Source organism: Mus musculus, chromosome 5 (genome assembly GCF_000001635.26).
Source record: "Mus musculus strain C57BL/6J chromosome 5, GRCm38.p6 C57BL/6J".
NCBI lineage: Eukaryota > Metazoa > Chordata > Mammalia > Rodentia > Muridae > Mus > Mus musculus.
In genome coordinates this window covers 113048121-113075277 of record NC_000071.6, presented here as the reverse complement: position 1 = coordinate 113075277, position 27157 = coordinate 113048121, and the positions used below count along the sequence as shown (strand labels likewise).

The 27157-nt window shown below is 49.9% G+C and overlaps 1 protein-coding gene and 1 pseudogene across 4 annotated transcripts; one reads left to right on the top strand and one right to left on the bottom strand.

Annotated features, from left to right (window-relative positions):
- The first annotated feature begins 5160 nt into the window (after positions 1–5160).
- On the top strand, positions 5161–17020 carry Crybb2 (crystallin, beta B2). 4 transcript variants are annotated; one of them, NM_007773.4, is made up of 7 exons: positions 5161–5227; positions 5542–5644; positions 6507–6586; positions 9266–9384; positions 12031–12163; positions 13089–13231; positions 16760–17020. In NM_007773.4, exons 3-7 carry the CDS (start codon positions 6533–6535, stop codon positions 16926–16928), a joined length of 618 nt encoding a protein of 205 aa, NP_031799.1. In that variant the 5' UTR covers positions 5161–5227; positions 5542–5644; positions 6507–6532; the 3' UTR covers positions 16929–17020. The 4 variants fall into 4 exon arrangements, with proteins under 4 accessions (NP_031799.1, XP_017176141.1, XP_006534823.2 ...); XM_017320652.1 differs by lacking the exon at positions 5161–5227 and having other exon boundaries at positions 5534–5644; XM_006534760.2 differs by lacking the exons at positions 5161–5227; positions 5542–5644 and adding an exon at positions 5784–6356.
- Gm43247 lies at positions 14329–14790 on the bottom strand (annotated as a pseudogene).
- Positions 17021–27157: the final 10137 nt, after the last annotated feature.

Below are 27157 nucleotides of genomic sequence, written 5' to 3'. Positions count from 1 at the left end.
CATCCATCCATCCATCCATCCATCCACCCATCCATCCATTTATCATCCATCCATCCATCCATCCATCCATCAATGCATCCTCCATTTATATCTTTCCTATCCATCCTCCTATCACCCATCAGTTCATCTGTCCTTCCACCCATCCTTCTTTTTTTCTCCACCCTTCCCTGTGTTATTAATTTTTCTGTATTCTCCTATCAGTCACTTAACCCCATTGCCATTCATTTATGTGGCAAGTACCATGCCCTGTTGGAGGCAGAGGGAAGCAAGCCGCCAGAGCCCAAGGCTGCCCTAGCTGAAGCCATTCTCACTTGTAGAGAAACACAGTGAAGAGAGGCAGCATGCACAGCTTTCAAGGGGAGGACCAGGGCTCCTGGGCTGTTCCAAAGCCCTTTGTCCTCACACAGGGACTGCTCCTGCTGTGCTGACTCTCCATGAGAGGATGCAGCCAGGCCTGTACTCGCTGTGCAGTGAGCATCCACTGTGCCTCAGGCTGGGGCCTCAGAGCTCTCTGCAGCTGGGCAGCTGGCCCTGGGAATTCCTGATGAGGACCTATCAGTAAACTTCAACAGCCCAGGCTGCCCACCCCTGGGGTAGAAACTTTTCATCGCTTTGGCAAATCCTGGCGCCCAGGCATTTTCCCTCATGATGTTTGAACAAATGCTTCTGCCTAGGGTAGGAAGAGACCAACATACATTCACTAAATAATAAAGTCCTAGCCAAATGCTGTGCCGGCTAAAAACAGAAACCTAAGTCTGCCCAAGCTTTGTCAAAGGCAAACTATTGCAACATTGTTTCACATCAGTCTTTATAATTACAGTTAAAGAAAGGTGTCTGCCTTTCTCTTCAACCTGTCTCTGTTTTGTCTGAGCCCTTAGCTATCGCAACATTGTATCACACTAGTCTTTATAACTACAGTTAAAAGAAGGTGGCTGCCTTTCTCTCCACCTTGCCTCTGCTTTGTCTGAGCCCTTAGCTATTGCATCATTGTATCATGCTATTCTTTACAGTATAGGTAAGGGCATCTTCCTTGATTTATTTTGAAAAGTCGTGTGCAGGTGGGTTATAGTTGATTTTTATTTCAAAACACCAAGGGGTGTTGCAAATAGCAGTCACAGATAACTGTCACTTTGGGTAGATTTAAAAATTCCTCCCAGTTGGATGATCTAAGAGATATTTTGACTCCTTGCTGCTTTGCATCCAAGGTCTACACTGTGTTTGTCTAAAAAACAAAACAAAACAAAACAAAACACCAAGGCCTGCTGTCTTCATGGCCTCTGAAGGTGAGGCCTTTCTTCTGGGCATCGGTCAAGTTAGCTGCAATGACAGGTGCCCTTGTTTCTCTCCCTTGTACCACTGTCCTGGTCAGCAGGAGCTTGGCTATACATGTATACTCAGGGCAGAAACTCTGCCTTCCTGCTGTGCTACCATCTGAGGAACATGCAGGAGGACAAAGCCTTTAAAGGGGTCACTTGGAACTGGTGTGTGATATGGATATTTGGTTAGAAGAAGTCACATGGCCTAACATGCCCATGAAGTGATGTTAGGAAGCCCCAGTTACAACCTGCTCTCAAATGCACTATATTTGTGTTTTACTTGTGATATCCCCAAGTCCCCAATAAAGAGTCTAACCTGAAGCCCTAGACATCTCCTTCTAGTAGAGCCTTCTCTCTCTTTAAGTCAGTCAACACCTATTTTCTGAGGACTTACTATGGGCTGAGTCTATGCATGCCCAGAAGGCACAGAGGTAGCTAGCAAATAGCTTGGCTCACACTGAGCCCATTGTCCACCACAGCAAAGGGCTATGAGAGCTTATGGACCTGTCAGCTGTGAGCCGCACCCAGATAGGGGAGGGGATGTGAGTTTGCTCACATCGAGTCCTCAGTAGGCTCTGTGAAATGAGTGGATGATCCGCTGAGTACTAAGGCTTAGGCTGCTGGATCCCAGCACATCTTCCTTCGACTGACAAAAACAAACAAACAAACAAACAAACAAACCAACAACAAAAAAACCCCAAAACAAAACAAAACAAATAAACAACGAAACATCTACATCTCAGAAAATAATGTTTAGCCCAAGTGTGACAACAATGAGGGTCTTCAGGGCTGAGTCCACTGAGTGCTTTCTGTGACGGCTTCCAGGCTGAGGCTGGCTCCTCTGAGGACTGACACAACTCTATAATAGCCGTGCACTAGGTATCTAGCCCCACCCTCTTCTGATTTGAAGAAGAAAACCTTGATTGCAGGGGAGGTGCGAGGAGGACTGTGGAGCCAGCCAAGGCTTCTGAGACATTTTCTACCCAGGGTCCCCTTTTGTGTGTGATGGGTAAGGGCGGTTCTACAGGTACATAAAATTGTCAAATGTTTCCCGAAGAATCACAAAATCCTGCACACGCAAATTTGAGATTTATTATAAATAAAAGCATATTTGCATACAAATGGGATGATGTGTTTGTCTGTTTTTACATGGGTGTTCTAGTTTTCTTTTCTGTTGCTGAGATAAAGCACTCTAACTTAGGGAAGAAAGCATTTATTTCGTCTTGGACTTTCAGCCACAGTCGATCATTGAGTAAGTCAGGGCAGGAACTCACCCAGGAGTGGGGTGGGGATGCTTGCTGGATGGCTTTTTGGCTCTCTCTGCTGCCATTCTGATACAGCTTGGGTGGTGCCAGGAGGGGGAACCACAACAGTGGGCCATGTCCTCCAACATTGGCAGTCGAGACAATCTCCCACAGATATGTTAACCTAATGAAGGCAGTTTTTAAATTGAAGTTCCCTCTTCTCAGGTGACTCTAGAACAGCGGTTCTCAACCTTCCTAATGCTGAGACCCTTTAATACAGTTCCTCACGTTGTAGTGACCCCCCCAACCATAAAATTATCTGTGTTGCTACTTTGTAACTGTGATCCTGCTGTTATCAATCGTAATGTAATTATTTTTGGACACAGAGGCTGCCAAGGGGGTCTTGGCCCACAGGTTGAGAACCACTGCTCTAGATTGTGTAGAGTTGACAGTAAGATGTTGCCAGGATGATGGCAACCCACCAGTAGCCACACAACGAACAAAACAAGACTCTCCCTTCTCTAGCAGTCACCAAACCCAATAGCTCTTCAGTGAGGATTGGCGCTTCATACATTCCTCCCCTAACTGTGAATTGCTGCCTGGCTTGGCCTTGGAACCACAGCTGTGTGAGTTTATGCATTTAATGGCTATGTCATGTCCACAGCACACTTTACAGCTCTTTCCCCCATCCTCAGACTCTCTCATTCTCTTCATCCCTAATCCCTGATGTTCCTGAGCCTTGAGTGTGTGTTTGAGTGTGTGTGTGCGTGGGGTGGTGGTGGTGGTGGTGGTGGTGGTGGTGGTGGTAGAGCTGTTCCATTTAGGGTGGAGCTCTCCATTGATGTCTGCTCACTGCAGGGAGAAGCTTCCTTTACTCAAGTCAAGAGCTCAGGTCTACAGGTATACGTATAAACATTCAGGCAAGTTGGTTACATCCATCTAGCAAAACAATGGTTCTCCTGTAGGGCCTATGACTCTCCGACCCACGTTTACAGTGGGAATGAACTTCCTTCTGTGGAGCAGAGAGTCGGAGAGCAGTTGGTGACCACACAACAATCACACCACTCCTGCACCTATGGACCCCTGACACAGTGTATCATGATACACTTGTATTGCGTTGATTGTATCGTGGTCTACCCAACAGGTAAGATCATTGATCATTTTCCTTGCAGTGGCTTGCATGGCACTTTTGACACACCAGCAGGGATGGAGTTTCCCCATGGGTTCCAACTTGATTTTTTTTTTTTTAAATTGTAACCAAAGTAAGTAGGTTTTAAAAGACAGCGTCTTATGTAGCACAGGATGGCCTAAACATGTAGCCGAGGGAGACATTGACTTTCTGATCGTCTTGCCTCTGCCTTCCTATTTCTGGGGTTACAGGTATGCATTCCTGCTGTGCAGTGCTACAGGATGCAACTCAGGGCTTAACACGTGATATGTAGGTGTATTAATGAACTGGGGTTGAAGAGGTGTATAGTCAGATGGCTGGATCAATGGTGAACATATGAGTAGGTTGTCTTTTTTTTTAATTAGATATTTTCTTTATTTACATTTCAAATGTCATCCCCTTTCCTGTTTTCCCCTCCGAAAATCCCCTATCCTCTCCCCACTCCCCCTGCTCCCCAACCCACCTACTCCTGCTTCCTGGCCCTGGCATTCCCCTATACTGGGGCATAAAACCTTCATAGGACCAAGGGCCTCTCCTCCCATTGATGACCGACTAGGTCATCCTCTGCTACATATGCAGCTAGAGCCACAAGTCCCTCCGTGTGTTTTCTTTGATTGGTGGTTTAGTCCCAGGAAGCTGAGGTTACTGGTTAGTTCATATTGTTGTTCCTCCTAAGGGGCTGCAAACCCCTTCAGCATCTTGGGTACTTTCTGTAGCTCCTTCATTGGGACCCTGTGGTCCGTCTAATGGATGACTGTGAGCATCTTCTTCTGTATTTGTCAGGCACTGGCAGAGCCTCTCAGGAGACAGCTATATCAGGCTCCTGTCAGCAAGCTCTTGTTGGCATCTGCAATAGTGTCTGGGTTTGGTGGTTGTTTATGGGATGGATCCCCAGGTGGGGCAGTTTCTGGATGGTCATTCCTTCAGTCTCTGCTCCAAACTTTGTCTCTGTAACTCTTTTCATGGGTATTTTGTTCCCCCTTCTAAGAAAGATCAAAGTATCCACACTTTGGTCTTCCTTCTTCTTGAGTTTCCTGTGTTATGAGTGGGTTGCCTTAGTTACAGGGTTTCCTTTGATGTAATGAAATACCTTGGCCAAAGCTAGTTGAGGAGGAAAGGGTTTATTTGGCTTACACTTCCACAGCACTGTTCATCCTGGGAGGGAGTCAGGACAGGGACTTACACAGGGCAGGAACCTGAAGGGAAGGCAGGAGCTGATGTAGAGGCCATGGAGGGGTGCTGCTTACTGGCTTGCTCCCCATGGCTTGCTCAGCCTGCTTTCTTATAGAACCCAGGACCACCAGCCCTGGGATGGCCCCTGCTCACAACAGGCTGGCCACACCCACAATGGGCTGGTTCCTCCCCCATCAATCACTAATTGAGAAAATGCCTACAGCTTGGTCTCATGGAGGTTTTTTCTCAATTGAAGTTCTCTTCTTTCAAATCACTCTACCTTCTATCAAGTTGACATAAAACTAATCAGGACAGTGGATGGATGGGTGAGTGGGGTGGGTGGGTGGATGAATGACTGTTGGCCTCTTCCTAAAGTTTGCTTGCTGGACACAGAGAAGGCCTCTGCCTACTGTGCCCCAGGCCTGGTGACTGCACCCGTGAACCTGGCATGGCCCCGTCCTGGCATGGGGACGGCTGATGCTTGCAAAGTGGGCATCCCCTTGCCCAGCCTCCTGACACACTGGCGCAGCCGAATCTGAAAGCTAATGACATTATTGTGTGGAGACACAATGTCTGTGGGCATTTGCTGACCCGGGCTTTGGTGTCGGCTTAGCCCTCATTCTCACCCCGCTTTCTGCAGGGACGCAGCGGTCCCCCATCTTGGCACCAGCTCCCCTGGGGAAGGTATAAATACCACCTCCCACCAGCCTGGCTTCACGGCACTCGCGGGGGCTGGCGATCTGGTAAGAAGGCTTCTGTGGCTTGCTCTGCCCTTTGCTCTTTCCTCCTTGTTGAAAAGGGTGGAGTAGAGACTTCACCATTTGGCCTCAGTTTTCCCTTCTGTTAAGTGGGGAGAGGGGGTCATCAAACCCCCTCTGCCATGGGTTAGGAAGCAATCTAGTAGACTGGCCCAGTGCATAGCCAGTGCCTGGACAAGGGTACTCATTAATATATTAACCAGATTCTCAGCACTTTTGTTTTTAAAGTGCTCCCTTGGGGCCAATCTTGGGAGAAACTTGTGGGCTAATCTTGGCTGTGTTTGTTCCTGAATGCTGTGATTTCAGCGTCACTAAATCTCCTGGAAATGTCCTAATCATGCTACCCTAGCTGTCCCTTCCTGGGTGCAGAGTGTGCCTTCCAGGGCCCTGTCGGATGTACACAGTTGTATGGAGTCCAGGTTCAGAGAGGGTGAGGCACCTCTATTACTCTCCTGGTCTATAGAGTGGTAAACTGAGGCACAAGGAGAGGGTGGAACTTGTGGGTGCCCCTTTAGCTGCTGAATGGCAGAACAAGCACTTGGGCTAGTTCAACTGAGTCCAGCACCTAAAGGTAGAGAGATTGGAGAGCTGGAAGTGGCCTCGGGGAAGCCTTCCGGCATGACTCCACGGGGCTGGAGAGAGACCTTGGGAGAGCTGGGATTCATCTGCTCAGGGCTGAACTGGATTCATACTGAAGGTAAGGTCAGAAGCCAGGTGGCTGCTTCAAAAACAATCTGAAACCAGGCCAAAGAGAAGAAGGCTGAGCGCTGGAACAAGGTTGGCCCAGACGTCCTCTGGCAGCTTGAAGCCAAGGACCAGAGAGGTCCTCACACAGCCTTTCTTTCAGGTCACCTCGACGCCAGAGAGTCCACCATGGCCTCAGACCACCAGACACAGGCGGGCAAGCCCCAGCCCCTTAACCCCAAGGTGGGTACCCTGCTGGAGGGAGGTGCAGGCAATCTCTGCATGCTCACTTCTCCCTGCAAAGTCAGCTTCCTCCTTCTGGTGACCCTTTTCCACCCTGTTCCTCAGGAGACTCAGTCTCCTCGAGCTGCATGCCAGGGGCCGATTCCCTGTGCCCACCCCATCCAGATTTCCAGCATCAGCTTCTGACTTGAGAGTTGCATTTCTCTGCTTATCTGCTGCCCCACCGGACTCCCTGAGACTGGGGCGGAGACCGGGTGCCAACTGGAGAGGATTCTAGCCCCACTCCCTGCTGTATGACCCCGGCTGATGGTTTGACCTCTCTGAACATCATCAGCCTTACACAACAAGGAGTTACACATAGAACATTTGTGCAGTCCCAGAAACCAGGCTTAGCCTCCACCTGGAGAGGCATGGGTCGTCGTTGTCCCCCACCCCTGATGCTACTCAGGCTGTCTGCTTTGCTTTCGGACTCCCACACTTCTGAGGGGGTAGAGCTTATCCCAAACTCAGAGGCTGGTCACTCCCAGTCTCATCCAGCCCCACCTCCTCATTCCATCCCCATGATCTTCATTTTCACTAAGTGACATCAGTCAGCAGGTGAACTGTAGCCTCGAGGAGTAAAAAGCATCAAACATTAAGTAGGTTAAGGGGTTCCTTTGGGCTAGGCTACCCAGCAAATAGTGTATCAGCTTAGTACTTAGTGGGGATATTCCCCACCCCCAGGAGGTGACTGGGGTCAAGGAAAGGAGCAACCATGTGAAAGTAGGGGGAGGGAATGGTGAGTGTTCTGGAGTGGTGGAAACAGCATGTGCAAAGGTCCTGAGGTTGCCAAAGAACTGGGTGAGTTTGAAGGAAAATGAGGTGGCTGGCTGCAGAGCACAGCTCTTCAGCACTGTGATGTCATACACCCATGCTGTGATGTCACACATGTACTGTGACATCATAAATATACTGTGCCATCACATACATCCACAGTGATGTCATATACATTTTATAATGTCACAGATTACAGTGATGTCACATATAGACTATGAATCACACACATAATTAAAATCTTTCAATAGTCACAATGGAAACTATAAAAAAGGGATGGGTGATTAATTTTTTTATATTCTCTGTTGTTAAACAGTCCACCAATGCTGCCTGTCTTCAAATCAGTGTTTCCTATGAAGAGCCCACATTAGAGATAAGTTCATGTCCAGGGCTGACATCCAGTGGGGCTTCTGCACTGGGTAGTGCCAGGTTAAAGAGTTGATCAACAGGAAAGAATATTGACTCTGTAAAAATAATAATAATTCAATTATAATTATATTAATTATATAATAATAATAAGCATTAGTATTTCCCACTGACAGCAGAACATAGCACTCCTGGGACCCAGGGCATCTTAAATGCATGGAGAGCCTGACCCTTCCCCACTGGCCATTACCCAGGACGCTCTTATATCCCAGGCCAGGTAATGGCCCCTTACCTTTGACTTGCATAGTTTACATCTTCTCAATGCTCCTACAAACAGCTACCTTTTCTGGTTTGCTCAGTAGAGAGCTGAAAAGCCCAGTTCCTCCCAGGGCTGCACAGATCCATGGAGACAGAGCCCGTGTCTTCCGCTGCTGTGCCCAGAGTGGTCAGTGACCATGAAGGCTGACCTGAGTCCATGGAATCTGCCCCTGAGCCCTCTTGGCCACTCTCTTTGCTCCCTTTATCTCTCTAATCCCTGGCCTGGGAACCAGAAGTGCTTTCTCCAGCCAGTGCTGACCTCGAGGACTCTGCTGTCACTCCTCACCCTGCCCACTTCTTCAACGAGGAATGGCTGCAGGCTCCCATCTCTCAGGGACACAGCTGAGTGGCTGGGAAGGCTCCCAGTTCTCAGTGCAGTGATGAACACGGACTCTGTCCATGTTTAGCTCAGGGCTGCAAGGCCTTCAGTGGGCCCCTTCCCTCTGCAGACTCTCTGCTGGTTCCCTACCAAGGGCTGATGCGAGAGCAGGGTGAGGTGACAAGAAGATTTCTATTGAGATCTGTCTTATATGGATCCCCGGGAACCCTGAAGACCTCCGTGGGAAGAGGCTTGAGGGCTCAGGGGTGTGTGTGTTCACAGGAGACACGTGGAGGGTTTGTGTGTTGTCTGCAGAGGGGGCTCTTGCACCTCCTGGGAACTGAGTGGCATCTGGAATATCCGGAACCAGTGCCACGAGGTTACCTTTTATCACGATCCCAGGTTTGGTGTACACGCTCAGCTTGAATACTGTCCTCTTGTCTCTGCTCCATCATACAAGTCCAGGCCGTGTACCCAGCCTTGATCTGTATCAGGTGCCCTAGTTAATGTACTTAGGGGAAGTTGCTGTCTTGCTTAGGGGCAGAGTGCGCTGCTGGACATGTTAGGATGGCTTTGAGTTCATCTCCATCACAGATATAAATGAAAGGACACCACGATGTCTGTCATGACTAAGCAAATGCTGGCCATCATGCCTGCCATCCTGACAGCTTCCCAGTCCCTGGTTGGCTCTGCCAACCCATTGTACTGATAGGGAAACTGAGGCTCAGAGAGCAGCTCCAGTGGGCTCGAGGTCTCAGGCCCTCATGCTTTATGCCTGTTCTGACTCACAGAGGCAGAGGCTTGCAGTCCTGAGGGTCTCTGAGCCTGCTCACCTCCCGTTCAACTCTCCCCGTTCTTCCCAGATCATCATCTTCGAACAGGAGAACTTCCAGGGCCATTCCCACGAGCTCAGCGGGCCCTGCCCCAACCTGAAGGAGACTGGTATGGAGAAGGCGGGCTCCGTCCTGGTGCAGGCTGGACCGTGAGTATCTGGGTGGTCCCACCTAGCCTGGGGGCTGTCAGAGCTTGGCAATCAGGGTGCTGAATGGGGACATCTGACCTTTCTGTTCTCCTAGGTTGTACAGTGATGGGGGGAAGATTTGGGTCCTGGCAGCCTAGAGGGGTTTTGTGCTTAGAAGGCAGAGAGCTGGGTTCAAATCCCAGTTAGGCAACTGCTAGGCTGTGTGGTGTCTGGCGATACTAGGTTTCTCTTTTGTAGTCAACACCTAGGCTATCACACTTCAGGCCCCGTCTCTGCTCAAGAGAGAAGGGATATAATTATGGGCTGGCCTCTTCTTCACCACGCAGTGAGGTACACGAGGGCCATAGAGCCTCTCATCTCCCTCAGCACTTCTCAGTTTGAGGGTGCCAGTGACCCCAGCAAGGCAGTAAGCCAGTATGTCCGATGGTTCAGGAATCCTGCACTTGGGAGGTTTTAGGAGAATCTGCTGAGGGTGACCCACTTGTGTCTGAGCAGCTGCAGTTTTTAGCATGGGCAGGGAACCAGGCTGCACCGCAGGAGAACTCGTCTTCAGCCTTTGAGCAGAACCTCTGGTCTCACCTACCATTTGATGGGAGAGTTTTCCAAGCACATTTTTTAGTATTGAAAATAAGTTTCTGTGTGTTTGATCAGGGGTGTGTGTGTGTGTGTGTGTGTGTGTGTTAGGGTGTTACTGGGGATGGAAACTACGGCCTTGTCTACGCAAAACAACCCCCTCCTTCTGAGCTATCTCCCTTGCACTTCAAAACTGTGTTACAAACTATCTTATATACATTAGTACTCTTTCTCAGAAAATGTCTTTTTTAAGCTAACTTCTTTTTTTTAAAGATTTATTTTTATTTTATATGAGTACACTGTAGCTGTCTTCAGACACACCACAAGAGGGCGTCAGATCCCATTACAGATGGTTGTGAGCCACCATGTGGTTGCTGGGAATTGAACTCAGGACCTCTGGAAGAGCAGTCAGTACTCTTAACCGCTGAGTTATCTCTCAAGCCCTTAAACTAACTTTTTAAATTTTCATTTTTGTCTTTTTTTTTTTTTTGGAGGGGGGAGGGGGGAGATCCCATTACTTAGACCAGGTGGGTTTTGAACTCAGGACTCTCTCAGTACAGGGATTCCAGGAAAAAAAATTCTTGTTTATTGCTTAAATTATGTGTTCGATATTAAGAAGGAATGACTTAGCAAAGATTTGTCCACCTATCCCTGATTTTAACTGTGGCTTACCCGTGAGAAGTATTCATTGTTAAGATTTTGTAAATCTGGGTTTCTTTCTGTGCATGTATTTGTGGGTTTGTTGTTGTTGTTGTTGGTGGTGGTGGTGGGTTTTGTTTGTTTTTAGCTCGTATTTGGGTGTATTGTGCAGTGTTGTGAAATGTCTGGAGACAGCACAACATTACCAATGTCACAAGTCAAGCTTCACACGGTCATCTTTCAGAACAGCCTGAGATCCTTACACATCAAACCCACAGAAGGACATTTCCGATGTAGCTCTTGGGCCCCACCTCAGACTCTTGGGCTTAGAGCTCAGGATCCCACTGCAAGCCAGATCTCCTGGCCATATTTATATCTGGCTGAGTTTGTGAACCTGTACCATCCGTCATTACATATGGTGGCTTTGCATGTGTTCCCTGATTAATCTGCCTTGTCCCGTCTGGTGGAGGCCCGAGCTCTTGGCTGTTGAGTGTTGTAAACATTTGCTTGTTCAGCCCTGCTTGAGCCTGAGAAACTTGGCATTTGAGGTTCCTGCTTCCTCCCTTCTTAATTCTCTTCCTTTTGTGGGCCACGCCCTCCCAAGGGACTGATGTCCTGTCCACAGGTGTCAGTTCCCAAATTCAAATAATCAGCCGTGGAAAACATCTGGAGGGAAATCACATCTGTTCTAAGCAAGCGCACACTTGCTTTCTTGAGGCTTTTCCCTACAAAATGGGATACTGGATACTTTGCACACTGCCCCAAAGTCACCGGCTGTTCCAAGTCACCTGCAGGTGATCTAGAACACACAGGAGGTTCTTGCCATTGCTGAGTTGTGACTCAAGCCTCTTTAGATCCCAGCCCTGTTTCTTATCAGCATTGATCATCTCTCTACCATGAATCTAGGAGCTTAGAGTCTCATGGAAAGCCAAGTAGAGAGCCAATAGGGGAATCAATTCTGGAGCCTGATGTGGATGAAGTTGTTACTTGGACGACGTTATGGTCTAGAGCTGTGCTCAATGGCCAGTCGATGGCGCTCACCTCTCTAAACTCTGTGCCTGACTGAGGTCACCCTGTCAACTTGTAGTCTCTAGGCTCAGGCATGCACACTGTGGACACCGGCCTGTGTCACTAGATGGGACTGTGGGGCTCTTGTTCTGCATTCAGAACAAGCTGGCTGCTGCGTTCCCAGCATTCTCTTAGTCTTAGAACCCAGAGCATGTGCACTGACATACATAACCAAGCTGCTCTTCGGACCTGTGGATGAATTCGCCTGTGTGCTGCAGGCGATGAGGGCAACAGGACCTGGTGACCTTGTACGTACGATCTCCGTGCTTGTGTTTAGGTGGGGCCGATGCAGATGCATTGAGTAACCACGGCCCTGCTGCAGGATGCCTGCAGAGGAACTCACTAGCCCTTTTGTGTGTCTTGCAGCTGGGTGGGCTACGAGCAGGCTAATTGCAAGGGCGAGCAGTTTGTGTTTGAAAAGGGCGAGTACCCACGTTGGGACTCCTGGACCAGCAGCCGGAGGACAGACTCCCTCAGCTCTCTGAGGCCCATCAAAGTGGTAAGCCCCTTAGCATCTTCCTGCTTTCTCCTGTACCAGGGAGCCAGAAGAGCAGGGCCCAGAAGACTTACAACATACATTACTTGGCTATGATTGACCAAGGACCACGTTTGTGGCGTTTGGCCTCCTTGGGCCTCTGTTTGCTCATCTGCAAAATGGACTTTAGTTCTTACTGACAGGGGATGCCATTCCTGGGACAACTGTGTTGTCCTGTGGGCCATGTCGCTTAGGGCCAGGCTCAGTTACCAATCATTAAGTATTAAGGAGATTCTGGGGCTAGGAGAGAGGGGAAGTAAAGACTCAGGCAATGTGAGCTTCTGGTCTATCTCTGACCCTGACTCTTACTAGCATGTGAATTGTCGAGTAGGGAAAGGACTCAGCAAATGCTCTGTTTTGGGCCTAAACTTTCCAAAGCCAGGCTTGCACCTCCCTGAGCTCGGTAGAACACTGGACCTTCCCTGAACCTGGTCTCTTGTGCTGATTCTACTCCTCTCAGCTGCATGATTTTGGGCGAGTGACTTGACCTCTCTGAGCCTCAGTTCTGTCCCGTGTGTCACATCGGATACAAACTGCTGAAAAGATGGAATAATAAATCAAGAAAAACTTGACTGGGGCAGTAGGTCACTGGGTCAGAAGGTCTGGGCCATGGAAGCCTGTATGCTTGCATGTGTGCAGGCAGTGCTGAGCCATAGCTGCTGTTTATGAAGTAGGAAGTGGAGGTTGAGGGAGGAAACCTGGAGTCTCAGAATCAAAACCTTCACCAGCACAGGACCCGAGCTTGGCTGTCCCATGACAGTTGCTCCTTAGGCATCCAGTCAGGGGACCCTAGTCCCACCTGGAGGTGGACATATTGGCAGAGATGAGTGGAGGATGGGATAGGATGGGAGGGGCATCCCAGGCTTCACCCACCGTGCTTTGTTCACAGGACAGCCAAGAGCACAAGATCATCTTATATGAGAACCCCAACTTTACTGGCAAGAAGATGGAGATTGTAGACGACGATGTGCCCAGCTTCCATGCCCATGGATACCAGGAAAAGGTGTCTTCCGTGCGTGTGCAGAGCGGCACGTGAGTGTGACCCCAGCCCCTAGCCTTAGTTGGAGACCCGAAGTCCCGTTCTGCCCCTGAGCTCACTGGGGTGAGGACCTTGCATTGTCTTCCACCCACCCTCAGACCATCTGATGGGAATCACTAGGCTGTAGGCTGTGGGAAGTTCTGTACTGGGCTGTGTCCCCCATCCTGTCCCTCAGTGTCACCTGAACAGGCAGAGGTGTCAGGTGCCACAAACAGAATGGTCTTAGCTTATGGGGAGGAGGCAGAGCTTCTGCCCCTGCAGAGCCCTGATCTGGCAAACAGACTCAAGGAGGAATTCCCCTTTGATGTGTGATCTTGGCTTCCAGCGTGTGGAATTCTCACTGAACCAGAGTGCATATGAAGTCCTAGGTGGATCCTCAGGCAATGTGTGCTGGGGTGGTGCATAGAGTTGGTATTCTCTACCCCACAGCCCTGCCGCTGAGCTTTAATCAGGCAGGGGAGGAACGTTCTGGAAACACACAAATGCATGCACACACACACACATGTACACAGACACACACACATGTACACAGACACACACATGCACACACACATGCACTCACATGCAAAAAGAACTACACAAACATGAACACATATGTGCACATGCACACAGTGGTATACAAACATCTGCACACAGGTGCACATACACATGTATGTACATAGGTACATACATGTGCATATGCACTGAGAGGTACACAAACATCTATACACGGGTGCACATACATGTGCACATGTATACACTGGTACACAAACATATACACACATAGGTGCACACATGTGCATATGCACATAGAGGTACACAAACATGTACACACATAGGTGTACACATGTGCATATGTACACAGAGGTACACAAACATGTATACACAGGTGCACATACATGTGCACATGCACACTCAGGTACACAGACATGTACACACATAGGTGCATAGACACACATAAGCCTTCTAAACACAGACATGCTTTCCTTTTTTCTGTATAATTTTTTTATTTTACATTTTTTCTTTTTTTTCCCTGGTGCTGGTATTTTATTTCTTTGTGTACATTAGGCCATGAATTCGTATGGAATGGGCTCCAACAGCTCAGGCTCTTTTCCGTTAGTTCTCACAAAGTGTGCTTCTCTGGGTGGCGCAGGCTGGGCGCTTCAGCTGCACCCAGGTGCCCTTCTCCTTGGCTTCCTTTTTCTTCTGGTCGTTCTCCTTCACCCACTTCAGGAAGCTGTCTCTGCTCTTTGAGTGCTTGATGTGCTCAATCCGCACATTGATCCTCTTGGCCAGAATTTTGCCCTTAACCTGCTTGTTGACAATGATGCCCACGGCATGCTGGGTGACATTGTAGACTCTTCCGGTTTTGCTGTGGTAGCACTTATGGGGCATTCCTTTTTGAACAGTGCCCATTCCCCTGATGTCTACAATATCACCCTTCTTGTAGATTCGCATGTATGTGGCCAAAGGAACAACGCCATGTTTCCTAAAAGGCCTAGAGAACATGTATCGGGTGCCTCTCCTCTTTCCCTTTGTGTTCGTCATTTTGGCGAGTTACTGGAAGATGGTTGCAGTGGTTGAAAGCCATTTTTTCTTTTTTAAAAAAGTTTATTAGATATTCTCTTCATTTACATTTCAAATGCTCTCTTGAAAGTCCCCTATACCCTCTCCCCACCCTGCTCCCCTACCTACCCACTCCCACTTCTTGGCCCTGGTATCCCCTGTACTGGGGCATATAAAGTTTATAATACCAAGGGGCCTCTCTTCCCATCTTCTGCTACCAGACATGCTTTTCTATTGGGAGAAGCACAGCTCAATGGCTGTCTCCATAGCAGTGTGATGGCAGTGTGGTAAGGGTAAGGATTCATTCGGAGGGCTTTGCAGTTAAGAGTGCTTGCTGCATGAGCAGGGTTACTTGAGTTAGAATTCCCACATTGTGTAAAAGTCCAAGTGTGTTTGCAGGCCAGGTGTGGCTGCACATGTACACACCTGTCACCCTGGCACTGTGGAAGATGGGGACAAGAGATGGCTGTGATTTGCTGTATACCGGGTTAGCTCCAGATTGAGTGAGAGACCCTGTGTCAAGGGAATGAAGCAGACAGTGACAGAGCGGGACAGCTGATGTCCTTCTCTATGGCTCTAAGAGCATACAGGTGTGCCCCTATCCCTGTATGCTCAACACACACACACACACACACACACACACACACACACACACACACACACACACCACAGCAGTCTGTCAAGGTTGGATACATACCTCAAGTCAAGTTCACAGACACAGAGGGACAATACACATACTCCTGAGGGCTGACTTTCTTTTTTCAGGGTAGAAAAGGCAGTTTATTAAGGAAGAGCAGGGCACCCTGAAACTGGGAGTGGGCTGGGGGTGGGTGGGTGGGTGGTGGGGTCTGGTCATTCCTGGATCATCATACATCCCCATGCATTCAGAGAGAGTGACAAGTCTCTGTGTGTGGGCTCTGATTCATGCAGCCTATGCTCTCAGAGTCCCTAGCCCGCTGCCCACCTTTCTTCCATACATCACTCTTAGTGCTTCTATGTCCTGCCTTCTGGTTACCACCACCTCTGAGGTCCCAGAAGTCGTTTGGGAGAATGGAGAGCAATGATCAGTCTTTTTGGAATAGGATTCCCTAACTAGTAGCAGCCCGTAATCAGCCCTACTGGCAGTTTGCACCACAGGAATTGGGGGATGCTTCCAATCATGGTGTTGGACCCCAGCAGAGCTGCCTTGAACATGTGCCCTGGCTTCCTAGGGTTTCTCAGGCCCCTTCGGTATAAATCTCTCTGTACACCTAGGCATCGCCCTCGGCTGCTTTAATTTGCCCATCGCTGCCAAGTGTCTTACACTGTGTAGGTACTCTATATTTGAAAGGAGACGGGGGTCTAGCTCTTGCCTTGTGTCCTCCAGAGGGACAGCTGTCAATCAATTGTTAAGACTCCACACAAACCTAAGGGGCTTCCCTCAGACTCTTGAGCTGAGATCCAAAGGCAGAGTTGGAATTGCAGGGCAGAGAGGGCCCAAAAGTCACCCAAAGAAAGCTGTGGTGAGAGGAAGCCTTTGGGAGCCATCCTGTTCTCTGTGGTGGTATGTGGCCATGTGGCTATGACAGAGCACACGACTGCAGGGCAGGGATGAAAGTGTCCAGAGTCTGTCCGGCAGGACCCTCTGCCTGGGCTGGAGACAGTTGTCATTTTCATCAAGAGGTCGAGGGTTACTGATAGCCTGCCTGGTCAAGGCTCTGAATGTGGGTGGGTGGTAGAGGATCCCTTCTATCTCCTCCTCTCCTTGAGCCTTGTTGCTGGGCATGGGGTTAAGACAGGATGTCCTGAGGCGGCATAGGAGCCCATGTGATTTTAAGCCTTTGTGGAATATCCAGTGTGTGTGGGAGGTAGTGAGCTCCCCATCAGGGGAAGGAAGCAAGCAGGGGCATCCTGGTCTCACCTACCTCTTCTGATGTCAGGACACTCCAGCTGGCTTCTTTTGACCTCACCATGTCTTCCCGTACCTCTGCCTGCAGGTGGGTGGGGTACCAGTACCCTGGCTACCGTGGGCTGCAGTACCTGCTGGAGAAGGGGGATTACAAGGACAACAGCGACTTCGGGGCCCCTCACCCCCAGGTGCAGTCTGTGCGTCGCATCCGTGACATGCAGTGGCACCAGCGAGGTGCCTTCCACCCCTCCAGCTAGAGCCCTGACCCTCCCCTTCCCCAGGGTCCAGGCCCGCCACCTCGGAGCCTCCTGACACCCAGAGTGAAGAATAAAGTGTGGCTTGCAACTTGTTTGCTGTATGTCTTTTATCCATGGCGTGCCTGGGGCACATGTGTGTGCATGTGATCATGTGATGTGTGCATATGTGTGTGTGTGTGTGTGTGTGTGTGTGAGAGAGAGAGAGAGAGAGAGCATGTATGTGCATGTGGGGGGGAGAGAGGAGGAGGCAAGGGGAGGGGAGGGGAGGGAGAAAGGAAGAGAGGAGGGAAAGGGGAGGAGGAGAGGGAGAGGGAGGGTGGAATTGAGGAGGGGGAGGGAGAGGGGAAGGGGAGGGATATGGAGAGGGAGAGAGAGGGAGAGGGAGGGGGAGAGGTAGGAGGAGGGGGAGAGGGAGGGGAAGAGGGAGGGGAGGGGGAGAGGGAGATGGGCAGTTAGCAGGCATCTGGACTGAGGTCTGTAAGAAGAGCCCATTGAAACTTACATCTCTGCCACTCCATAGCCATGTGTCTGAGAATACACCAGTAATGGCTCCCTGAGCTGTTGTTTATTTGATTTACCTTGCAAGTAGCCAGTGTGGCTGATGTTGTGGGCCCCATACAACATGCTGCAGAACAACTCAGGGGTAAGTGACAGGTGCCTCCTGCCACCCTGGCTCTGTCATCACCACAGATGGGGCAGCTGCTTTTTGGGTTGTTCTGTATCTACCAGAGGATCCAAGGCCCTGTTGTGTCCACCACTTCTCAGTACGCATGTGCCCAGGTTTACTGCTCCCTGCTCTTCCTGGGGTGGTTTGGTTTGTCCTGTGACTAGGCTAGGAGATCACAACCCAGGAGGAGGGAGGCTGCTCACCCCAGGGAACCTCTGAGAACCATGCTGTTCTCATGAGGGGTGAGCAGGGACGGAAACATCAGACATGTGTGGGTGGTAACTGGATTCGTCCCTTCTGTGGCTTATGGTATAAGGTGGATGCTGGGGTCTAATTCTCCTCACCTCCCTTCTGATAGCTCTGAATATCATTTAAAAATTTAGCATACTCGAGCCTCAAGCTCCACCCACCCTCCCACCCCCCTCCGCACTGCCATGGTTTGCACAGCTCTTAAGAGAGTCTCCTTAACCCCAGGACACATATCCAACACCTCTGAGTGTTTCAGAGCTTTGCTCTCGGATCTTGCTTTTTCTAAAGTTGATTTCTGTGTTGAATGTGGTAAGACCCAGTTTCTCCTTTTTTTTTTAATTTTCACTCTTGGCAGCTGCTGGCCTGCAGGGCACTGAAGAACCCTACACGGGGTCTGTTCATGGGCTGTCTGCTCTGCCCCTGTCATCTATGTCTTCTGACCCTGTTGTTATCAAACCTCTACTTTGTAGGCGGGGTGACAACCTCCAAGGGTTTAGTCTGCAAGAAAGCTTGGACACTCTTGTTCATCTAAAGGTTCTTTAGAGGCCCCCCTCCCTCCTCCCAACATGGGAAAATGGGAAACTGAGGGGGTATATCAGTCTGTGCCCTGTTACTGTAACAAAATACCAGAGGCTGGCTACTTGCAAAGCAAGAGGTTGGTTCCACAGGCTGGCAGCCACCTCTGGACAAAAAAAGTCCCTTTTGGAAGGGTGAAAGGGTAGAACAATGAAGGGAACCAACTGTGGGCACAAGGGGCTGAGCTGACTCTGGTAAGGATGTCCCGCATGCCCACCTCTACAAGACCAGATTCATGACTTTCAAAGATGCAGTCCCAATGACTTTAGCCCCCTGTTCTAGATCTTGCCTCTTTAAAATGTTTAAGATTTATTATTTCCTGTTATTCATATGAGTGTTTTATCTGCATGTACACATATGCACCTCATGCATACTTGGTACTGGATTTCCCCCAAACTGGGATTATTATGGGTGGTTGGGGATCATTGTGTGGATGCTGAGAATCAAATCCAGGTCCTCTGCAAAAGTATCTGGTGCTTTTAGCCACTGAGCATCTCTCTAGCTCCACAGCCCCGAATCACCTCTCAGCACCACCACACAGTGTGTGTATGGCGGGAAAAGTGTCCACAATGTGTGTGTTTGTGTATGTGTGCGTGGGGGGGCTATTACTTACAGCAGCTGAGCTGTGGGAGGCCCACTTGACCCATAAGTGGACCAATATGTTACAACACAGTACAATATAATACAATGTTACAATACAGTACAATACAATGTTAATGGCTTCTTCTTCTGATTCTTGCTCATTCTTCAACCACCACTATCAAGGGTCTACTTTCTTCCTGGGACTAAACAAGATGGGGAGTTAAGCCCAGGTGATTATTATTGATCGAGTTGCCTCACTCATGACTTGCAAACCTGCCCCCAGGAGCTCAGAAGGCGGGGATGGGAGGGGGCAAGCATTCTTTGGATGCTGGTTGGAACAGATATAATGAAATGGTCCTAGAGTCGAGGCCCCTAATCCCACATGAGGTGTCCTTATGAGAAGGAGAAATAGACACAAACACACAGCCATGGAGAGTTATGTGGGATTGCTGGTCTCGCTGTCAACTTGATGGGACTCACCTGTGGGACATGCTCTGTGTGAGTCTTCGAGGGGATGGCCAGGAAGAGTAACCAAGGGTGATGCCCACCCTCAAGAAGCAGCACCTTCCAACGGAAGGCTTGGATATAAAGAAGTGTACTGATGGGGGGCAGGTGGGCCCACCTGCCTCCACTCCTGCCCGAGAGAGTGCGACCGCTGCTGTGGCTTGTCCTTCGTGGACACTAGCCTTCAGTGTCTTCAGCCTTGCTGTGTGGACTCGACACCAGCCCCCCCACAGAAACTTCTTGAAGAGCTATCCTGGGACTTCCTTGCATCTAGCTTCATTGACTGAAAGGCCCCTGGGTTCTCTGGATATTCACTGTGGGAGGAGCCATTGTTGGATGATCAAGCCCGGCTGAGCCAACGAAATAATTATCTTTTTTATTATGTATTTTACTACATCATTTCTTTATTGGTTCTGTCCCTCTAGGGAGCCCCAACACACCACACTAAGAACGGTATATTGCTTTCATCACCGGAGTAAGAACGTTGGAGGCAGCAGACTGGTGGAGCTGGCTCCCTGCAACCTGTGGGAGGAGCTGATCTGACAACACTTCAACCAAACAGGAACAACACCCACCTAGTTCTCTGTCCCAGACCCTCCCCCTCCCCTGCCCCAACTCACAGGATGGTGGCAAGAGAAAAGAGCCACCCCTAGGACAGATGAGGTCATCCTAAGTGTCGCAGTTTAAGTGGAGGTGTGGAGGTGTGGAATTTCCCAGGTGAAGTTGAGGTGATCCTTGGGGTGTTGGCATCCTCACTTCGTGGCGATGGCTTCCAGGAGCCAGTGCCCCAGGAGGAAGGTGCAGCTGAGTGACACTTTCTGAGTAGCTCCTCTTTCTCCCGAGGCATCCCAGGTCAGGTGGAGATGCTCAGGTTTGGGAGGAAGGGGCAAAGGTCTCACCAGTCAATGAGGCTATCTAGTGGTGGCCATCCTCAGAAAACAACCCCACCTTCCATTGAGACTCTGGAACATAGGGCGTGGCTTCCATAGGGTGGGACAGGGACTTGGTGTGTGAAATCCAGCAGGTCATAGGTTCTCTTGGGCCTGGATTCAAGGACTTGGTGGCTAGTCTTAGTCCCTGGCCCCCTTGGTCACTGTAGGGTGTTTTCTGTCCACCCCGCCCCCTTCTTTCATCCCCCACTTTTCCTGGAAGGCCACATACCGTCTCTCTGGCCTCCAAGGACCTATCAGCCCCTCTTCCCAGCCTTCGGGGAGCCATTTCCCGCACTGGCCACGAGGTGTCAGCAAAGTGCCATCCCCAGCATTCTGTCAGTCGCCGAGGTGAGCAGGGCCTCGCGTGCGCCCTGGCAATTGAATTGCTGGGAGGCTGAGCCCTCGGGGGTCCAACGCAGGAGCACTCGCAAGGACTCTGGAAATACAAGATGAGTGCAGGGAATGATCAGCATTTCGTCTCATGCTTCCAATCCCCGGCACAAAAGAACACAAACCACCACGGAGACAAAATAAATAAAACTGTTTTATTTTTGGCCTCATAGAGGCCAGGTCGCTTGGAGTCGCTCAGTTTCTTTTGGGTCTCTGCGCTGACCGCCTCGCGTGGGCACCCACGAGCCTTTCTGGTGCCTTCCGCACGAAGGACCCTGCGCATGTGTAAATCACAGCACCGACCAAGTCCCACGAAACTTCAGGAATCTTAAATTTGAATTTCAGTGGTGGAGCACGCCTTTAATCCCAGCTCTTGGGAGGCAGAGGCAGGTGGATTTCTGAGTTTGAGGCCAGCCTGGTCTACAGAGTGACTTCCAAGACAGCCAGGGCTACACAGAGAAACCCTGTCTCGAAAAAAACCAAAAAACCCGGATCTTTCTTAGGCCCTCCCAGCCCCCAAGCATTTAAAATATGAAAACATTGTGTAAAAGGATTTGTTGTGTGGCTGGGAACACACTGGCGCCATCCTAAATACCACATTCCCACATGGCAAGTGTTCCATGAAATTTTGTAGTCACGGAACAAAAGAAAGTCACAAATCAAGGCACTTTTAAAACACTAGAGGTGGCATCAGGTAAGAGGGTTACAGTAACGCAGAGACATCACAGCTACATCCCAGGTGCTGTCCGATAGCTTTCTCAGCCTGTTGGTTGGTGGACACTAGGGGTGTGTTCATACATTACAAAGGAAGTACCTAATGGTTGCAAAAGCAGCTGGATCAGGCACGGAAAAAGTCAATATATATCAAAGGGCCAAAGATACCCCAAGATCATTTGGCCCTGGACTTGGCAACATTTCAACCTGCCCATGTTGCTACATTTCTGATCAGCCACCTAGCCTTGGTAGACTTTCTATTGCTATGATAAACACCTCGAACTTAGGGAGGAAAGGGTTTATTTGGCTTACACTTCCCCATTGCTGTTCATCACTGAAGGAAGCCAAGACAGGAACTCAAGCAGGGCAGGAACCTGGACGCAGGAGCTGATGCAGAGGCCATGGAGGGATGCTGCTTATTGGCTTGCTCCCTGTGGCTTGCTTAGCCTGCTTTCTTAGAGAACCCAGAACCACCAGCTAGCTCAAAGATGGCTCTGCCCACAATGGGCTGGGCCCTCCCCCATCGAAAATATCCCACGTTTGCCTACAGTCTGATCCCATGGAGGCGTTTTCTCAACTGATGCTTCCTCCTCTCTGATGACTCTAGCTTGTGTCTAGTTGACACAAAACCAGCCAGTACACAGACAGCCTTTTTCCTCCAGTTCTCCTTCAGAACATAGATCAGGGTAGCTCTGCTGCAGGCCTCAGGTGATATTTGGTGACATTCTTAGCTCTTGGGTTGGCTAGTGACATGTTAACATCCTTCAAAAATGTTTCTCTTGGAAGTCAGACGTTCTGGCATCCCTCGCTCAGCCATCTTCCCCGCCCCTCTGTCTTTCCTTCCTCCAGCTCCAGATAGGGGCTTTCTATCTGCCCACATCGACCCTGATTCATCTACCCTCACCAGACCCCCACCATCAGCTCATCAGCCCCTCCCCCCGCAACTGTGTTGGCCCATAGCAGGCTTCCCTATTGGACTTTGAGCTTCACCTGGACAGAACCCTGGTTAGCTCACCCCAGGGTCCCCAGTGTGTCACACAGCCCCTGAGACAGAGCAGGTATGTGACAGCTCATAGCCGAGCAAACGTGTGAAGGCGTCCCCTCCTTACCTCCTTACCCCCAGATTTCAAGTGCAGATATTCTTGGTAGGAAGGAATCATTGGGGGCTCACAGTGGGGTGTGCCTTCACTTGTACCCCAGGGAACTCACTCCACCTTGGCTGGATGGGGTCCTAGGACCGCTGTGTCTCCTCTCGGTTTCTCTACCTTCCCACCGTCTCACTTGCACATGCGCTCATGGTGTGAAAGACAGATCCACCAGGAGCCAATGGCTTTTATTTGAAGTCTGTTCCACTTAGCAGCGGCCTTTGCCACTCCCGCAGGCTCCCATCAGGCACTGGAGAAGCCATCAGCACCTGGCTTATTTGCTTCCACACAACGGTGGATGCCTCACACCTGACACAGGAGCCACAGAGTGAGAGATGGAAGATTGCTCATTTCCCCAGCTGCCCGTGGGTTCTTTGCAGCCTCTGCCCCACGTTGCATCTCAGCCTCTCTGGCTGGACATTGGGTGGAGGGGATGGAGAGTGAGGATCAGAGCTTTTGGAGGTTTCTTGTAGAGATGTCGGTGGCCTGGCACAATGGTCCCAGGTTTTTAAAAAAACGCTGTCTCATTATTTCATTATTTTATGTGTATTCTTGTTCTTCATGTATGCTTGTGAGCCTTTGCATGCCTGATGCCCCCAGAGACCAGAAGAGAGCATCAGTCCCCGTCCCCCGCTCCCCGGACCTGGAGTTATAGATAGTTGTAAGCTACCATGTGGGTACTGGGACCAGACACCAGGTCCTCTACAGGAGCAGCTGGTGCCCTTAACCATTGGGCCATCTTTCTAAACCTACACAGGTGGTTTTGTAGCTTTTTGGCTAATTCCTTGGACCGTGTCCTTCTCCTTACTGAAGTGAAGTCTCAGTGAAGGCAGATGCCAGACCCAGTTCCCAGTTTGTTTAGTCCCCAAAGAGTAAACAAAAGGAGAGAGTAAAAAGAGAAAAAGAGAAGGAACTCTGTAGAGCTCTTTCACACACCATTCACACATGGCTGTTCACACACATACCCGTCCACACATGGGTACATGGGTGCTCATACACACACACACACACACATACACACACACACACACACACACACACACACATCCACATATGGTTGTTCACATGCACACACCCATCCACACGTGGCTGCACACACACATGCACACACACACACACACACACACACACACCATCCACATGTGGCTGCACACACACATGCACACACACATACACACACACACACACACACCATCCACATGTGGCTGCACACACACATGCACACACACACACACACACACACCATCCACATATGGCTGCTCACATGCACACACCATGTACATGTGGCTCCTCACACACATATACACACTCACAAACACACACACACACCATCCACATGTAGCTGCTCACATGTACATCCATTTACATATGGCTATTCATGTGCACACACCATTCATATGTGGCTGTATACACACACACACACACACACACACACACACACACCATCCTCAAGTGGCTGTTCACACACACATGTGCTTCCACACCTGCATCTAACCCCTAACTTACTTCTGTGTTTTCATCTACTCATTTGGACTCTCTCCACAGACTTTTGGCCATGGACCGGGTACTGTGGGAACTGGGCTGTGGAGGAAGAGCAGGCATCTTTGTCAGCCAGGGAGCATCTGTGAAGTAGCACGGACAGCCCATTTGGCCTCTCAACTGTTTCCACAGCATCGGTTGTTTTTAATGAAAAGAACTGGAGTTCAGCCTTGATTTATACAGGAAGTTGTTAGAAAACAACAGAGAAGAAAAGCAACACACACACACACACACACACACACACACACACACACACACACACAGCTCTGGGAAGGTGCCAGGGGGACGGAGACGTCCACCTTTTCCAGGGAATGCACTGGTGAGCTCTGGACAAATTCAGAGTGAGGTGTCCCCTGGTGCCACGGCCTTGAGGACAGTGCATGTGGATGCTATGGGATGTCGAGGCTGGCCTCCACTGTGTGAGAAATGTGAACAGACTTCACCCTGTGTCTGGGACACTAGGGTGCAGGGTGAGACCTCTGAGGGCTTGTGTGGGAGGTGAGAGAGCTTCCTATGTGAGGATGCTCTGTGGTCCTCTCTTTTACATGCGCTGATGAGTCAGAGTGTATTATTCTGCTTTCTGCTTGAGATATTTTGTTTACAGAGTTCCCACAGATACTGTGTTCTGTTGTAACCAGTTTTGCTGGTTCAGAGAAATGTGTGTGTGTGTGTGTGTGTGTGTGTGTGTAACTGTCACACAAAACCAGGCTCAGATGTGATGTATGGGAAACTATATGATGTTCCAATCCACACAGCTTTCTTTGAGATTGCACTCCTTGGGCATGTGTTGTGGGTGTCTTGGAGGAAGGAGACAGGCTCAGAAGGGCTGGGAGACTTGTAGACTCTGACTGGGTAGACTCTGCTGGTGGGCTCAGCATCACAGCACTCAGGGACCTGCCAGTCTCATTCCATAGTCCCCACTGTGCCCTGGCCTGAACCCCAAGCTTGGCCCCCTACTGTGTTTTTGCAGGGAGTGGAGCACATACAAACTGGACCACATGGCCTCTCAGAAACTGCCACCAAGTGCTGGTATCTTAGCAACCACAGGATCAAAACAAGCTTGGAATAAAAGATGGGGAAGGAGGGAGAGGAAACAACCCCCTGGACCCCATCACCTGACCCACTGAGGGAGTTGGAGCACCTGACTGAGTCTGTGGTTTGCAATTCTTTTGAGGAATTCCCACCCCAATGCTGTTTACTGCTACAGACTGTGCTGGGAGTAGAGAAGCACATTTCAAAATACACAAAAGGGGACAGTGTCCTTGGGGGTACGGGTTCTGGGGATGACAAAGCAAGCGGGTACCTCAATATCCCAGGGTCCAGGGATCACATAGGGTTGGGGAGCACCTAAGGTAGGGAGTACTTGAGGTGAGGCCATCTCATCGGGGAGCACTCCAGGTAGGGAACTTTACAGTGGGGAGCACTCCAAGTAGGAACTTTAAAATGGGGAGCACTTTTGGGTGGAAGGAAGTACCTATGGTGGGAGCATCTGGGAATAGGGAGTACCTGGGGTGGGGAACCACCTGGAATGGGGACCACCTGGGGAGAAGAGCATCTGGGTAGGGTCTGCATAGTCTTTGAACTATATTCACTTCAGCCCAGGAGCCTCTGAGCCTCAGCCTGGTGGCTCTGTGGCCCCTATTGATGGAACCATAGATGGCTAAGCTATGGAAGATCATCCCTATGATCTCGAGTCTTTATTTAAGAAATGTGTTGTTGTAAAAGAGTCAAGCACATATGATGACATTTGGAGCCAGGACACCTCTCCTGAGGGAGAAGCCCAGTTTCTCAGCTCCAGTGGAGCACAGATATCATCAGAGCCCATGGGGCGTCCTGTATCTAAGACCCCATACCCTCTTAATCAGCTACAGTTGGGTCAAAACCACCTGGAAAGTGTCACATCCATACTGAACATTGAGGTGGCTTGAATGAAATGCACCCCCACTCCGCCCCCAATCCTGGCCATTTGAAGAGCTGGTTCCCAGTTAGCACTGTTCCTCGAGCTTTGGGTGGCCTGGCCTTGATAGTGAAGTACATCACTGGGTAAGGGGACTTAGGCGTTGGAGGAGGTAAATCACTGGGGCCTGGGCTTTGGAAGAAGAGCTTCATTGGGAGGTGGGCTTTGGTGGGGGGGGTACGTCATTGGGAGGGGGTGGGCTTTGGGGGGAAGTATGTCACTGTGGATTGGCTTTAAGAGTTTAAAAGACCTTGCTCTACTTCTCGTTGCCTCTCCTTGTTTTCTGGTTGGAGTTAAGCATGTGAGTTCTTGGCTGCCTGCTCTGCTGTTTGCTGCCATGTTTCCCTGCTAAGATGGTCTCATCCCTCTGCAATCATAAGTCCAGAGAAACTTTTTGTCTCTAAGTGCCATGGTCATGGTATCTTACCACAGCAACAGAAAGATAGTGAATACAAACATTTTGGACAGGTTTACCCTGAAGTTGTTCACTGGATCAGGTAGATAAGAAGGACCACAGCATCCAGCTAGGGTTGCACTATAAGTCCTCTGAGATGACTGTGCAGAGTGTGTGTGTGTGTAGTGAACTTCTATGGAAACACTGTATCTGTCCATGAGCCTGGCCAGCAATATTGTGTCCAAAGAGCCTGGCAGCCTCCTTATATCTTCCAGCATCCTAGAACCAGCCTGAGACATGACATGAAGGGACAAACCTGGCAGTGGCATGACATCTGCTGAAGGCAGTGTTTTTACACCTTTACCTGGCACTGTTGGGTAGTGGTGGTGGCGGTGGTGGTGGCGGTGGTGGCATGTTAATAGGATCATTTGATGCGCTGAGCCTTTTGGATCCCCACTTACAACTAAGGAAAAAGTGCACAGAGATGTCTAGTCATTTTCTAAAGTCACCGAGCCATGACTGGAGAACCAACACTGAGCCCAGTGTGGCTGTTGGAGAGTTATGTAACCAGCCACTGTGT

What these genes read in the sequence shown, in the direction of transcription:
- Crybb2 (XM_006534760.2), top strand. Translation starts at nt 6,182, where the DNA reads ATGGCAGAACAAGCACTTGGGCTAGTTCAACTGAGTCCAGCACCTAAA. An exon ending in GTCCTGGTGCAGGCTGGACC is followed by an intron (nt 9,385 to 12,030) that starts GTGAGTATCTGG and finishes TGTGTCTTGCAG; the next exon opens with CTGGGTGGGCTACGAGCAGG. An exon ending in GTGCGTGTGCAGAGCGGCAC is followed by an intron (nt 13,232 to 16,759) that starts GTGAGTGTGACC and finishes CTCTGCCTGCAG; the next exon opens with GTGGGTGGGGTACCAGTACC.